The sequence below is a fragment of the Gymnoscopelus braueri genome, assembly GCF_963280865.1.
Source record: "Gymnoscopelus braueri genome assembly, chromosome: 6".
NCBI classification, from domain to species: Eukaryota; Metazoa; Chordata; class Actinopteri; order Myctophiformes; family Myctophidae; genus Gymnoscopelus; species Gymnoscopelus braueri.
Genome location: NC_137607.1, coordinates 4,776,065 through 4,792,759, shown reverse-complemented (window position 1 = coordinate 4,792,759; position 16,695 = coordinate 4,776,065). Strand labels below are relative to the sequence as shown.

At 41.7% G+C, this 16,695-nt stretch overlaps 1 protein-coding gene across 2 annotated transcripts; it reads right to left on the bottom strand.

Annotated features, from left to right (window-relative positions):
• Window positions 1-2,095: 2,095 nt before the first annotated feature.
• On the bottom strand, window positions 2,096-15,729 carry LOC308087832 (uncharacterized protein). Of its 2 annotated transcripts, none has more exons than XM_080432026.1 (13): window positions 15,538-15,729; window positions 13,266-13,613; window positions 11,356-11,721; window positions 10,746-10,838; window positions 8,507-8,896; window positions 7,641-7,709; window positions 7,049-7,438; window positions 6,077-6,166; window positions 5,441-5,643; window positions 4,672-4,773; window positions 4,325-4,445; window positions 3,811-4,122; window positions 2,096-3,109 (listed from the first exon to the last, which is right to left on the bottom strand). In XM_080432026.1, exons 1-13 carry the CDS (start codon window positions 15,569-15,571, stop codon window positions 2,286-2,288), a joined length of 3,342 nt encoding a protein of 1,113 aa, XP_080288152.1. In that variant the 5' UTR covers window positions 15,572-15,729; the 3' UTR covers window positions 2,096-2,285. The 2 variants fall into 2 exon arrangements, with proteins under 2 accessions (XP_080288152.1, XP_080288153.1); XM_080432027.1 differs by having other exon boundaries at window positions 10,746-10,847; window positions 11,368-11,721.
• Window positions 15,730-16,695: the final 966 nt, after the last annotated feature.

Genomic DNA, 16,695 nt, shown 5'->3' with positions numbered 1-16,695 from the left:
GCTTTTAACGAGGGAATATTCAATATCTGGCTCAATTTTGGGGCTCTGGCTCATGGACTAAATGCCCAATTTGCATATTTAAATATACAATTTCAGAAAACTTGTAATACGATAAGTCATTGTCTTCATGTAAGTAATCAACTCAGGAAGTTTCATTATGATAACTCTTTTTTAAATGTTGTAATTTTTTCACCTGTCATGTATGTATGGGGAAAATAACAAAATGTGTGATAACCATGAAAAAGCTGCTCCTGTGGAGAGGTTATCATATATTTATTTACTCGTATTGACCCAATGAACAATTTAATATAGGTATGGTTTTGCCCACTCTTTCGATAATGAAATCTTGTCTGGCTCATGGACTACATGTTCCATTTAGCCATTATGGCTTGAGTTCTAAAGTACATATTTCCAGTCAAACTGTATCCAGTTTGGAGTATTTGTCCATTTCTATCCAGACAAACATGCATCCTAACATTCGGTTTAAAAAAAATTATTTTTGCTCAATTTCGGATTCCCACTTTTTTTTGTTTGCAAATCTTTATTCTTAATGTCTTGTTGCAATGCTCTGTAAAGTCGTGAAATTATTCCTTCCTTCTACTGCATTCTTCAAAACATCCTGTGAAATAATTAAAACTAAATTGCAATTAGAAATAAAACACGCATGTAATCATTTAACATGTTTCATTGCCAACGCAAATGTGAATCAAAACTAAGAAATGTGGGCCTGCCCTGTATATTGTTCATTTCAGCTGTTGCATGCAAACATGACCCGCTTTAATCGCTTCAGTCTATAGATGGGTTTCCTGTTTGTAAACATGAGAGGATGAGCAGTGGAGGGTTGAGCAGTAGAGGGCGCTATTACCCGCAGCAGCTCTAGTCAAATGTACATACATAAAAGAAATGGTCTTCACCGGGTTTAATGAAAGTAGATTAAATGATGCAGTTTGTAATATCTTCTTTACTCAATAAAAATGATTTGTCGGAAGTTGGATCTGTTTGTATATAATAGCAGCATTATGCCTATAATGCCTAAAATAGCAGCATTATGCCTATCTAAATCCCGAAAATAACAACAGAGTGAATGGCGCTTCCGGTTCGTTCTACCACCCGCATGCGCAGATTGCGCACTCTGCTCTGTGATGACGTCGCGCGGAAACCCATCTATATCAGTAGCTTAATGACAAGTATTAAAATTCTATTGTCTTTTTTAAGTCCAATGTATTTGTATTTACGTTCATAAAGTTAACATAAGTATAACTAAATGCAAAAAAAAATCAGGATTACAATTCAAAAATAGCAAAAACAGCAGATCTACAAGCTGAAAACGCGTCGCAGTGCGACGCGTTTTGAGCTTGTAGATTGGCTATTTTTGCTACTTGTGTGTGACATAGAATGGTGAAGTACGGCATTCATTTAGATAAGAGGTGTCTGCACGACAGTATGTGCAATGTGTCCCTCTGGAGTGAGTGTGGAAATATAGTGGCCCTCTACATCATCAAAGGTGTCCACCCCTGATTTAGAATCTCAGATCCTGACCTCAAGTACTGACCTCGCATTGATGTCCAAATATGATTGTCCCAGAGCTCCTTAGAGCCCTGTAGTCAATATTAGTCACATGCTCTTCTTAATACTTTTCATTGGTTCAATATTTATAAAAAACAGCAACTTTTTAGGGAAATAGTGAACACTTCTCCAGTGTGAAGATGCTGGTGTGTGTCTGTTCAGGTTTCCTAACTCGTTGGAACTTTTGTCACACTGTTTACGGTAAAGGTTTTTACCTCCAATGTGCAGTGGTGGAAAATAGTACTCAATTATTTTACTCGAGTAAAAGTATCAATGCTGCAATGTAGAAACACTCTGTTAAAGTCCGGAAATCTAAATTTACTTTAGTTAAAGTACAAAAGTATTGACCACAAGACCACTTTGGTAGAGGTTTGGGTTGTGTTGGTACCTTGCCATGATGTAACTCCAAAGGTGAACAAGAAATCTAAAGTTTTTTTTAAAATACATTTTTAATAAATTTCAAACATTTAGTCAACAGAATTTCAAAAATATCAAAGGAATTCCATAAATGAAAAAGAAAGTAGGAAGTAGTAAAAAATAGCAGATCTACAAGCTCACAACGCATCGCACTGTGACGCTCGTAGATCGGCTATTTTCACTAGTTTTGGTCCCGTGCAGGTCTCGAGCTAAAAGGTTTGGGCACCACTGGTCTAGCACATTGTAAAGGCTTCGTTGCTTGGCTGGTACCGATAATAAGCCACTCTGACCTTACCAACTTATTATCTCCCCATCTCCTTTATACATTTGCGAACGTGCAATTTACATTGGTATGATTGCACGAACCCCTTGCCACATTTAAAACACGCAAAAGGTTTTTTGTCTGAGTGAATGAACATGTGTCTTTTGCGTGCAGCCGAGTCGGGGAAGGCTTTGGAGCAGTGGATGCAACTGTACGGTTTTTCCCCAGTGTGAGTTCTCAAGTGACGGGTAAGTTGGCATTTGGCACAGAACCCCTTCCCGCACAGCTTGCACGTGTACGGCCTTTCTCCAGTGTGGGTTCTCGTGTGCAGCCTCAGCTCTCCGGACGATAAGAACAACTTGCCGCACTCTGTGCACAAGTACTTCTTTTCCCCCTTGTGCATGAGCATGTGTCTCGCCAGGTGCTGGATCGACGTCTTCCCACAGACGTGGCACGCGTAGCGCCGCTCGCCCGTGTGCGTACGCACGTGCATCTGCAGCGAGTTCGAGCAGCGGAACCCGCGGCCGCAGTGCGTGCACGTGAAGGGCCGCTCGCCCGTGTGCAGGCGCCGGTGCTGGGTCAGCTGGTGTTTGTTCGGGTAGCGCTTGTGGCACTGGTCGCAGTGGAAGGGCCGCGTGTGGATGGCCATGTGGCTGGTCAGACGTTGACGTGCGGTAAACTCAGCGCCACAGTGGCTGCACCTGTGGAGGAGATCGTCGTGTTTGTGCGGCGAGTCGGCTTCGGGGCTGGCCTCTCTGGTGGTGTGCTCCTGTCTGATGTGTTGCAGAAGACCGTCTTCTTGGCTGTGAGTGAACGGACACAGGGAGCATGTGTGCAGCCTCGGTGCTGTGGGGTGACCTCCGCCTGAAAGACATGATATGAAGAAAATAAATAAGGTAAAAAGGACTCCAATGATGACGTGCTGTAGGAATCAAGTAATAGAGCTCCTCTTGACCTTAATTAAGTCTTAAAGAGGAATTTTCCTTTTTTTTACCTGGTCCCTATTCCTGTATTATTTATTGAAATTAGTCCATGGGTTCACTTCCGGGCGTTTCACTTTCCGGAGGGGCAATCCGGTCATTCTATTTTTTGCGTTTTCCAAATTTGTTCTCCATCTGAATCAAACGTTCTATGGTCATGATTCATCACATAGCGTCTTGGCTTGTTTCAAGCCTTAAAAATCTTACTATAAGGATGTTCTGAAACAACTATGGAGTAAATTACTGGGAATTTCTCGCTCACGCACACACACACATATACAACCAAAAATACAACCAAATGCGACTGATATTTTTCACATGTTGCCTGATTAATTGTATTTGTGCAGAGCTTTTTTTTTGCGTGCAGGTCATTCTTGTAAGAGATCTCCCACTCCCCGCAAATTAGAATGATCCTTTACAGCACCTTGTGGCCAAAAGGGGGAACAACCAAATCAAATAATGATACTGTTTCTACAGCTGGCGATTCCCTGCTGCTTTCACATGCCCCTCCCGCTCCAGTCACGCGGGGACACAAGGACATTTCATTCAGAGGTTCACTGTATGGACAATGGTGAAGTACCCTACCTGAACTCCTCACAGAACAAGATGAGTTGGGTCGCCCTTTCTTCAAATCTGTGGTTTCAGTTCTTTTCCTTTTGTTTTTACTGCAGTCCTCCGGAACCCATTCTTCATCAGTTTGCGTCCCCTCAGCACCCTCCTCTTCCTCGATGCTGTGATCGGACTGTCCGTCTTCGTCCTCCTCAGTCCTGTGTGGTGGTGGTGACGGCTTCCTCCCAGACCTCCTGCATCTCTTTCTGTTGGAGCAGTTCTGCTGCGGCTTGGTTTGAGGAGATGATGGTGTGGATGGAATGGTGCCCTGACTCTGAACCCAGGAACCTGAGAGGATGTCAAATAAATGAGTTCTTCATAAATAAATAAACACTTCCTCCTGTGTGTACAGAAAAAAATCACTGGCCCATATATTTGCACATACAAGGAATTTCTAATACAGTTTTGAATTGAATTCACCTCATGACTCAACTAATAAAAAAATATGTTGCATCATGCATTATAGACACAGTATGATTTTACAACATACATTCTTTGGCAAGTTCCTGCTGTGTGTGGTGATGTAACAGTGTCTTTAGTTGGGCCGGCTCAAACTCCAGTTGTCCACACTCTTCCAGAAGAGAGGGGACGGCACTGAGCAACTCTGCTGTCTGAAATGAACAAGGGGAACCCGGTTTTATTTACAAATAAAGGTCGTAATACATAAGAAATGTGCTCTACATACTAGCTCTCAACTCTGTGTCCCATAACAGCTGCAGTTTCTATTCCCAAAGTGTCCCTGAACGAGACACTGACCGCTTGTAATTCACCCTGAACCATATATAAAGTCAGCTAAATAACTAAGTCAAGTCTCCAGTATATTGTTCGATATGGTACCTGTTTGATGTCTGGTAAAGGCAGCAGTTTATCCAATCTGGAGATGAATTCCCACACCAGCGTCTGTAAGTCTGCTTCGTAACAATGACCACTGGCTGCTGGCTAATGACGTAAAGGGCAAAAAGGCAACAGTGTGAGTATGGTCAATAGAAACATGAAGCATGAAACCATCTACTAAATCACTTTTTAACCCATTAAGACCGGGAACGCATCCGTGTAAGCACTTTAACCATTATTTCATACCTTTGGCTATTCAAAAAGTAGCAGATATACAAGCTCGTAGCTTGTAGATCTGCTATTTTTGAAAAATCTTGAAAGTTTGTGCACATCTTTGAATATATATATATATATTTAAAGCGAACAAAACTGAAATCTTTGCTTCATGGGGGTCCCTGGAACAACATATTTTGAGATGGGGGTCGGTGGCCAAATACATATCATTTTGGGGGTCCTTGACATGAAACAGTTTGAGAACCACTGACGTAGCAACAACAGTTTGTTCAAAAAAGGTTAGGATTTAGGAAACATTTGCAGAATCCCCAGAAGCAAAGATGTTGTGTTAAAAATGCTCGCTTTAAAAACGTATACATTAAAAGATTTGCAGACATTTTCATGATTAAAAAAAAATAGCGGATCTACAAGCTCATAGCGCGGCACTCGGTGCCGCGCTATGAGCTTGTAGATCTGCTATTTTTGAATAGCCAAAGAAATCTAAAAATGACACAGATTCTTCCCCGGTCTTACTGGGTTAAACAAATGTCCATCTCACCCTGGCTCTCAGTCGAAGGAGAAGGTCAACCTTCTCCCTGTGACTCAGCAGGTGGGGAACCACCTCGGTCACCAACTCCACCAGCTCCTCCACCTTCCCATAATGCATCACGTTACAACGCTGAACCACCTGCCAGGCAAACGCTGACATCATACGCAAGGTTGGAACCATGAGAGACAAGGTGGAGCACGTCAGCTGGCCTCCTGCAAGTGGGATTGAAGGACAGGTCAGAAATAACTTTAACTTTATTGATGTATACAGTTAATAAACCAGAGGAAGTGTTTTTTTTTTTTTTAAACACGTCAAACACATCATTGGCATGTTGTGCCATCGAGGAAAAACACGTCAAACACGTCAATGACACGGAATGAGTTAAAATGCTAATAATACTTAATAATTTAGGAATCTTAAATGGGGTGTGGGAAAGTAGCTCAAATTGATTACAGTATGCATGGCTGCGTGTAGCTAGTGTCTTGTGTGAGTGCGTGCATTCATGCATGTGAAAGCATGAAAAAACAAAAGGGTAAAAAAACACACTACAGGAAACCAAGGAGGAACAACCGACATCTCTGAGATGAATTTCCTGTCATGACTGTTTCATGACAGGAAATCATCACAACATAACAGCCTACATACCAGCGTACTCTGCTATGAGGGAGGGCGTGTCTTGCAGTGTGGGTTCACTAGAGGTACCCACATCCGAGAACAAACCAGATTGAGACGGCTCTGCACAAGGACAGAAAACAACGGTAGTCTGTTAGTGGCACAGAGAGATAAGTAGGCTACCAGTTTACTAATCAGAAATGTGTTTTTTTTGTTTATTACCTCCACCGCTGCGTAAAGCGCACATTGTGGATATATAACTATACCATTATATATTTTTTATTTTTCATGCTTTTTTTGTACATAGTGGTATTTTTTCTCTGTATTTTTATGTTGATTTTTGAACTGTTTGGTTGCTACTATATATGTCATGAAATTAATTCAAGGACCCCAACGGAAACAAGTCCGCAAGGACTTTTTTGGTTGGACCTTTTAGACAAAAGTATTATAAATGTAACTGTGTTGTTTTACATTCTTTTGCCTAATAAAAAAATCAATTTCAATTTCAATTGTCATCCTTAATTACTTGAATTTCCCTCCTTTATAGAGGAGCTGTGTTGGGTCGGGCTGAGAGGTGACACACCACAATCCCCCTCTTCAGATGACATTAGTTCCTGCTGATGGCTGAAGAACCATTTGCTGCACTGGGTGTCGAACCAAATTCTGATAATCTCTCAATCGCTCTCTGTCTTTCGGTGAAGTGGTGAACTTGCAGACTTTTCCTACTAGCATTCAAATGATATTCTGTCATCATTTCAACCACTTAAACCCTATATTCGTCAGTTGAATACGGTCTCCCAGGGGTCTATACTTTTCCTATCCTTTCTTCCCTCTACCTTAAATCTCTTCGGCGAAAATAGCAGATTTACATAAGGCGTTGTGTTTGGACACTTTGTGGGCTTGCAGATCTTTTATTCATGCCAAATGTTTGCCTATTAGGTATGCGGGGGTCCATGTGGTTAAGGACCTTTACAATTATCCAAATCTTATTCCGTCACTGCTCACCGTGATCCTCCTCAAGTTCCTCAGGGGTCAAAGGTGGAGCCGGCTGAGCCGTCGAGCAGCTTTTGAAACCCGTCTTTGGCTCCTCCCTCTGACTGCCCTCGTTCTCCCGTGCAGAGCCGAGCACGGCGTCCATGATGGGGAACCACTTGAGGTTGGGGTGCCTGAGAGGCACCTGGGAGGTTTTGATTTTCCAGTAGGTCTGCTTCAGTTTCTTCAGTTTTTCCTTGCACTGCTTAGGAGTCTTGTGGAAGCCGGTGGAGGCGAGCCGTTTGCAGAGGTGTCTGAACACCGGCTGATTCCGCAACGTGGCGTTCAGCTGCTCCTGGATGCTCGGCTCACCCCAGGAGGTTAGAAACTGCTGGATCTCGTCTGGTAACCACGAGGTTGTGTCTGTGAACAGCATCAAAAGATGTTTTAGAAGCCATTTCACCGTTTTGTTTGTTCGTTTGATTATTATTTGGTATTAGTAATAATAGTTTTGGCATTGGTTTATTAGTTTGTTATTTGTGGGCACCAGGGGCACTTCATGACTGTCTGACATCATAGATGGACGCCAAGACAGGAAATCATCACAATATAACAGCAAACATACCGTGGGAGGGCGTGTCTTGCAGTGTGGGTTCACTAGAGGGACCCGAGAACACAACAGACTGAGACAGCTCTGCATAAGGACAGAAAACAACAGTAGTCTGTTAGCGGCACAGAGAGATAAGTAGATTACCAGTTCACTAATCAGAAATGTGTGATTGTTTTGTTTATTACCTCCACCGCAGCATAAAGCGCATATTGTGGATATTCTCGTCTTTTTACACAAAAAATCACCTGGAAAAGTGGCTATGGCCGTTTTTAGCCCAATGAGTGGTTCCTAAATCCTAAACAAACCATAGTTTGACCCCTCATATGCTACTTAAAGCTTAAATGTTTTAAAATTATTTTCCCGCATAAGGTTAAGGGTACCCCAACTTTCAGCATCTGACAAATTCCCCTGGGGAAATTGAATTTCAATCTTTGTGAGATGTGTTACTAGACACCTTTACAAACACATTGGTGAAGACATTTGTTGGTAAGGAATTTATTCCAAGATTTTATTAACCCATTGAACGCATCCGTGTCACCTTTTGATTTGAGCTTAAAAAAAGCATTATTTTACACTTTGGCTATTTAAAAATAGCAGATCTACAAGCTCGTAGCGCGGCACTCGTTTTGAAAAATCGTAAAAATGTGTACAAATCTTTGAATATATATTCTTTTGAGATGGGGGTCCGCGGCCAAATACATATAATTTTGGGGGTCCTTGACATGAAAAAGTTTGAGAACCACTGATATAGAAACATACGTTTTTCAGAATACCGTTTAGGATTTAGATGACATTTTGCAGAATCGGAAACCTCAGGCCTCAATGGGTTAATATCCCCTGACTAGCAAGGGCCCTCTACGTAACGCAAGTACTTATTGCACCTGGATTGTCCACTCTCGCAAGGAAGCCATCTTGTGTCGACCGGTCCAATTTCTCAGTGAAGCCATCTTGTGACGTCCCGGGGCAATCCAAAGCCACCTCCTGTCGTCCCAGCACAGCATCCACGAGACCAAACCATAACCGTGTGCTTCCTCTGAGTTTGGAGCCCGCGTTGGCCTTCTTCCTCCTGTAATCACACTTCAGCTTCTTGACCTTACCTTGGCACTGTCTGGGGGTTTTGTGGAAACCCAGGGCGGCCAGTTTGCCGCTGAGCAGGGAGTAAACATGTGCCGTTTTCCACGTGTTGTTGAGCTGCTCCTGAACGCTACCGTTACCCCACAGGTCAAGGAGGGCGCGGGTTTCCTCTTCCGTCCATGATAACCGATGTGCATCTGGGTAGATGAAGAATCTATTAGTTATGAAGCCAAGTGTCCCTAGTAAAGTAAATTGACTGAAAGTAACAGACCTGTTTACCTGCTGTAGATGAAAAAAGGTTATTATACATACTGTACATGCAGTGGTTACCAGTGGTGGGATGTAACTAAGTACATTTACTTAAGTACTGTACTTAAGTACAATTTTGAGGTATTTGTACTTTACTTGAGTATTTCCAATTTCCAATACTTTTACTTCTACTCCACTACATCTCAGAGGCAAATATTGTACTTTTACTCCACTACAATTATTTGAAAACTTGAGTTACTAGTTACTTTTCAGATACAAATTATGATGTTATGAAACATACATTAAATAAATAATAAATAGCCGATAAATAGCCGATCTACAAGCTCACAACGCGTCGCATCGCGACGCGTTGTGAGCTTGTAGATCTGCTATTTTCAAACATTTTTGTACTTTTACTTTTGGTACTTTAAGTACATTTTGATGCCAATACTTTTGTACTTTTACTCAAGTAAATTTTGAATTCTGGACTTTTACTTGTAACTGAGTATTTCTATATTGCAGTATTGGTACTTTTACTTTGAAGAATTTGAGTACTTTTTCCACCAGTACTTTTTCCACCACTGGACGTGTGTGGTAGCACGGTGCTGTGAGATAGCATTTCAGTACTACAGTGTAAATACACTAGCTGGGGTCAGAGACCAACTATTAGCCTTCAACCTGGCATACATATTTGGGGAATTATCCTATAACTCATACCCGGGGTTGTGCGCAGTCAAAAGTATTTGCAGGCTTTTGATTATACATAGTAGCCTATATATATGCTTAGTTAAACTTAACACAAGCGCAGGAATGTCCCGTTGTATCAATGACTGAGTAAACAATCTACATGCAATGCTATTAACAGCAAGAGCTGGCAGCCTGTTGGGACCGGAGTACATGCCACGCATGTATGCGCTAGGGCAATCACAAATAGTGATTTTTTAGCATTCGACTTATTCGACCTATCAGTATTCAAATATTCGATTAATCAATTTGATTATTAACACACAAAAAAAAGGAATGCAAGTCGACATCAGGCTCCTCGCCTGACGTGTCGACTTTTAGGGGACAGCCCTAGGCACAACCTCACATACAGTATGAAATGATTTGACAACAATCAATTTTAGGATTAGAAAAACTACCAACACCAGAGCTCACAGCTGCGTGTCTGCTGTAGAAAAGCCTTTTTTTTCCCCCCACCCCGAATAATCGACTTTTATGTACAGTGGTCGAATAGTGGTTTGATAGTCGAATATTCGATTATTCTGTTAAAGCCCTAGTATGCGCACGTTGTTCCCGTGGCCGCGCATGCATGCGCACGTGGCCGCACATGCGCAGTAACGCCGAAAACTATGTCGCAGAACCACCGATCCAAACAATATGCCCATATATGGGCATGGCAATATAGAGGGTATGATCAAACACTAATGACATCAGGGTTCTCCATATATAAGCACAATGGGTACACTGACATAGCCCTCGACACTATGACTCAGACATATTGGTCGGATCGGCGGTGCGACGTAGGTGTGAGGGCCGCGTAGTGGCCTGGGCCGAACCTCTAGTCTAGTAGGTGAAAAGGCTCAAATACAAAAAAAAATCATAACACGTCACATGTCAATGCACTGTGAGCTTGTAGGTATATAGAGTATATATGAGTATGAAATAGGGCTCGAGTAGTTAACTGAGGATAACTAGGTCATTTCCTAGGGCGGTGATTACAGACAGGATGTTCACAATGGTAGGAATTTCAGGAAAGTGGTATCGTTGATTAGAGAACAAAACTGACTTTAATACCTGATTTGTCTGTATCTGACTGTAGACAGGAAGGGCTGGGAGGCTGGGCTGATTCCACAGGCTTGGACCCGGCATCTGTCTCCACATAAACATCTACACTGGCTACACGAGATGAGAAAGGATATTGAGTATGTAGCTGTATATATCAAATATAGAGAGATCAATAGACACACACACAGACAGACGGAGATATTATCCATAACGCCCAGCCTTAATTATCAGTAACATAAATACTGTAAACCAGGGGTCTTCAACAGGGGGTCCTCAGAGTTCGCAGCGCGAGGCGTTGTGAGCTTGTAGATCGGCTATTTTCTGAGAGTCGGTGTAGAGGGAAAAAGAGCAGACCCAAGTACAGAGCCAACGGTCAAGTTGACTAAATATTGAGGGTTTATAGGTTAACTATCTTAAAATACACATTAACATGAATCCAATTATCTATGCAATGTATGAAAAAAGTTTAATCTGCAACATAATTTTACACAGTATCTAGTGGGGGGTCCCTGCTTCATCTCTCTCTCTCAGCTAGGGGGTCCTTAGCCTGTAAACGTTGAAGACCCCTGCTGTAAACCATTTATTAAAGCCGGATAGCTATAGTGCTACATTACTCCACTAATCCACTTACCAGCAGCATCATTGATGGAAGACTCCCCTGGCTGGTACTTCATCACATCGTCCATAAGGGCAAACCATACTCCTCCATTATGCTCACTGATGCCTCTACTGTAATTATGTTCCTTAATCTTTTTATAGACTAACTTGAGTCTCTGTATTTTAATCCTGCACCTGGCTGGGACTCTGTGGAACCCAAGAGATGCTAGTTTGGTGCTGATTCCAATGAAGACCTTCTCGTTCTTTCTCTTCCCCGAGTTGAGAAGTTGCTCTTGGACACTCTTGCTTGCCCAGACAGTCACCAGAGCCTGGATCTCATCTGGAGACCAGTGGAGGCCTAATGGGACTTCATGGGACATGGGAACGTCTATGAGAGAGACAGATTACACGAAAGCGGTTATGAACTGGTGGCAGTTTTACTATACAACTATAAAATGTAACACCATCTCTAATGTTGCCTGAAACTGGAATTATTTATCACAATCTCCAAACGTTACTGTGAATTGATAGGGACCAAAATTTATCAAATACAAATAAATGATATTATCATCCCAATACCATATTGTCCAAACGTTACTGTGAAATGATAAGGACAAATTTAAATAAATGATATTATCATCCCAATACCATATTGTCCAAACGTTACTGTGAATTGATAAGGACAAATTTAAATAAATTATATTATCATCCCAATACCATATTGTCTGATATCGATTAGTCTCTCTCGAGCCAGACTGTTAACTCAAACAATTATCAAATGCGTCTGTCACACAATACAGTCAACAAAAGCGCTGAAAACGATCCGGGAGTAGAGAGGACGTCCCGCCTCCCTCCATAGTACATCTGCTATTTTTGCTATTTTTTAATTGGAATCCTGAAAAGTAACATTTTAATTTAATTTCAAATGCATTTAGTTATACTTATGTTAACTTTATGAACTTAAATACAAATACATTGGACATAAAAAAGACAATAGAATTTTAATACTAAGCTACTAATACACACGAAGTGATTAAAGCGGGTCATGTTTACATGCCCCGCTTTAATGACTTCCCATGTTTATTTTTTTTTGGTATTGTAACAGCTTAAATCAATAATATATCAGTATTCTGATATTAACCTGCAGGCCGCATTAACCCGTTAAAACCGGGAACGCATCTCTGTGTCGTTTTAAGATTTCTTCGGCTATTAAAAGATAGCATATCTACAAGCTCATAGCCATGAGCTTGTAGATCTGCTATTTTTTTAATATCTTGACAATCTGTGCAACTCTTTGAAAATATTTAAAGCAAACATTTTTTAACTCAAATCTTTGCTTCTGGGGGTCCCTGGTACAAAACATTTTGAGATGGGGGTCCGCGGCCAAATACATATAATTGTGGGGGTCCTTGACATGAAAAAAGTTAAAGAACCACAGATTATAGCCACATACATTTTTTTTTCTTAAACTGTGATTTAGAAGACATTTCGTAGAATCCCCTAGAAGCAAAGAGTTGAGTTAATCCATTAGGACCTGGAACGCATCTATGTCACTTTAGATTTCTTTGGCTATTCAAAAATAGCAGATCTACAAGCTCATAGCGCGGCACCGAGTGCCGCGCTACGAGCTTGTAGATCTGCTATTTTTGAAAAATCGTGAAAAAATATTTTTTATATTTTTTTCAAAAAACTGTTAGGATTTCCATTTTTTTTAAAGAATCGCCTCAGGTCTTAATGAGTTAAAAATGTTCGCTTTAAAAATATATATATTAGTCAAAGGTTTGCACACATTTAAAAAAAAAATAGCCCAAAGAAATCTTAAAAATTACACAGATGCGTTCCCGGTCTTGAAGGTGGGGGGCCGACAGTTGCCCATGTATGCTGTAAACCATGCTACATTACCCCTCTGTTACTTTCCACTAATCCACTTACCAGCAGCATCGTTGATGGAAGACCCCCCTGGCTGGTACTTCATCACATCGTCCATAAGGGCAAACCATACTCCTCCATTATGCTCACTGATGCCTCGACTGTGATTATGTTCCTTCATCTTTTTATACTCCGACTTAAGCTTGTGTATTTTGTTCCTGCACCCGATTGGGTATCTGTGGTACCCAAGAGATGCTAGTTTGGTGCTGATTCCAATGAAGACCTTCTTGTTCCTCGGGTTGAGAAGTTGCTCTTGGACACTCTTGCTTGCCCAGAGAGTCACCAGAGCCTGGATCTCGTCCGGAGACCAGAGGAGGACTAATGGGCCTTCATCATGGGCCATGGGAACGTCTATGAGAGAGACGGATCACGCAAAAGCAGTTATGAACTGGTGGCAGTTTTACTGTGCAAGTATACAACTATTAAATGCAACACCATCTCTAATGTTGCCTGACACGTGCTCACACCTGCTTTCACAGAGAGGGCGGTCTTAACACATTGGGTGCCAAGGACGTAGATCTACGACGTCATTTCAAATCCAACCGTTGACCGCCATAGACCATATTCACACGGCGGCCATGTTGCTATTAAGTCAATGAAGTGCCACCCCGTTTCCACGGCAACGGGGTGGCACTTTCAATGTTAAATTCCAATATGGCCGCCGTGTGAATATGGCATAGAGGTATAATATAACTAGAGGGCGGATTGCCCCGCCCCCAGTTATCATTTCAATGAATGTGCTCAGAGGCGTTTTGAAGCACCCGGAAACCTGCCGGAAGTAGAATTATTGGTTCGATTTTGACCACACGTAGAGTTATGAGCATGCGCACTAGTGTCCTTTTTGCGTTCTACGGCAGCCCGTGTGTCAAGGATTGAACACGAGATATTTATTAAATACACTCTAGATGCATATTTATATGTAAATGCATATGTATGTATGTACAATATGTTTACATATTTATATGTATAAATATAAATATCTCGCAGTATGTTTTGAGCGTGCATGTATTTCTCTCCGCCTGCAGTTCCAGCTTTGGCCACTGGGGTGGCAGCTTCAATGTTTCTCAGCAACTCTGGGGGCTTGGAATATGGTCTATTGACATAGATCTACGTCAATTGTTTTCCACAAGAGGGCGCTCTAACGCAACTTAGGAATGATCCCTCGACTCTGACAGAAGAAATGGACGTATGTTAGGTTATTGTGGGCCAGCAATGTTTGGAAATCATAAACACAGCGTCCAATTGCCGTGAAACGTTGCACGCACATTCCCACTAGGCCGAGGAAGACATGCCACCCATTTCACATTATCCTGTTATAGCGCCACCAGGAGGCCGATTTTAGCTTTTACATTTTTTAATAATACTCCTACAGATTTTGTCCAAACATCACGCAAATTGGTACACATTATCTCTATAGTTATGTGATCAAGACGTATCTGTCCGATTTTTCATATTAAATCCTGTTTTTCAAACATTGCTGGCCCACAATAGCCTACCTGACCTGGTGGAAACCTGCGCTCCAAGGAGCACTCCATCTAGTTATTCATGTAATGATCACATGGGGTGTCCACTTACTTCACGGAGGTTATAAACTCTAGATGCCAGATAGCAAAAATAGCATCTAAGAGTTGCTTACGGCTAAACACTTATGCCATATCATATTAAAAGGTAGGGTAAGTGATATTTGTGGGGTTAAAACAAAAAGCTTTTTGTTAAAAGGTTAAAGCTCTATATTGTGGTAGTAATCATTGCTATACAGTGTTTGTTCAGTAACAGGAGTCTCCCCGTCTCTCCAGCTCTTTAATAAACAGAAAATACATTTACAGGTAGATGACAAAATCTCAGCCAATCAGGAGAGAGTACCCATTTATCAGCTTAATTTTTTATAGTGTTCCAGTTCTAATGTTGTCTGTTCATTTCTTTATGTCATAATTTCCGAGTTCTCTATCCTGATTGGATAAAATTGGTATCCTGACCTGAAAATGCCATTTCTGTTTAATAAAGAGCTGGAGGTACATGGAGACTACTGTTACTGAACAAACACTCTATAGCAATGAGTACTATCTGAATTAAGAGCTAATTAATACTTATTTTAACAAAGAAATATCACTTACCCTACCTTTAAGTTATCCAAAATCCCAGACAATATTTAGTCTCGTGTCACGATATCAATATTATATAATATATCCATTATATAATATCCCAGCCTCCGAGTCTGCCTCCCTCTATCCGTGCACCATCATATCACTGTTGATGTTTTCATGCAGATTCTTACCAGCAGAAGTGTTAGACCTGTGTTGATCCATCATTCCTCTTTCAAATTACACTTTTTAAACTTATATTTACAGTAGAACCTGCTGGTGGAAGTAACTGCAGCTAGTTAGCCATCCTGCCGTGTCTGGAAAGATGTTGTTTGTGTCTTTGACCCAAAAGGCAATATTTAGTTTGTCACGTGGAGTTGGTTATACAGCTGAGAACTCAGACATTAGTTTGTTTACAACTCTGAACGTTTCCCCAAGAGCGACTATGTGCGATGCAATGAAGTTCCGGGTCATCAATGACAGATTCAAAGATTGACTGTGAAGGTGCTGCCACCTGCTGGTGTTTCCTTTTCATTACAGACTCAAGCGTGGGGGAGATTTTGAATGATTGATTGAATACTTACTTTATTAACAGTTTGCAAATAGTACAGTGGTACGATTATACATTGGTGCTAAAACAAATCATCATCAAACAAAACAAAAAAGAAAACAAAAGTAAGGCAGACTGCCACGTGCAGTGCCAGGTTTGGATGTGCTTGCAGTTTTTGGAGCCTGATCACCCTACGTCCTACAAATGGGCCTTGAGCTTGTTTGGAGGTCCTAGCAGGGGAGTGGAGCTACTATCACCGATGAGCGCCAGGGAGAAGGTCCTCTGACACCGAGCGCGGAGCTTCGGGAGTGGACACACATGGAGCGGAGAGGGAGGAAGGGGACACCCGCCTAACCAGCCAGATCAGCCGAATCAACCCAGACAGATGCCGCCGCAGATCACCCTCACATCCTAAAGTAATCATTGATCCTCCAGGTATATATTCCTTTACATTTTCCCATCCCTATCATTCACGGTTTTATTGTCCATTTAAAAATGTATACATTGCATAGCTATATTCATGCATTGCATTGTCCATCTCACATACAAAGTTAAATGTAGTTCTATATCCTAATCATTTTTCTTTTGAACAGTAACTTGGTTTAATAGCAGTTTTTCCCATAATGCATTGTTGACAACATGTAAATTGGTCTCTTTTGATTGGTTCCCACCAGATGGCAAGCCTACCCGCACCCCTCCTCCAAACACACACACGCATGCACGCACGGCCGCACGCACGCACGCACACACACACACACACACACACACACACACGCACACGCACGCACGCACGCACGCACAC

Coding starts and splice junctions, on each gene's coding strand:
- LOC308087832 (XM_080432026.1), bottom strand. CDS start 15,571: ATGATGGATCAACACAGGTCTAACACTTCTGCTG. Junction 8,897..10,745: donor GTCAGATACAGACAAATCAG/GTATTAAAGTCA, acceptor TCATCTACCCAG/ATGCACATCGGTTATCATGG. Junction 5,644..6,076: donor CCTCATAGCAGAGTACGCTG/GTATGTAGGCTG, acceptor TCCCACTTGCAG/GAGGCCAGCTGACGTGCTCC.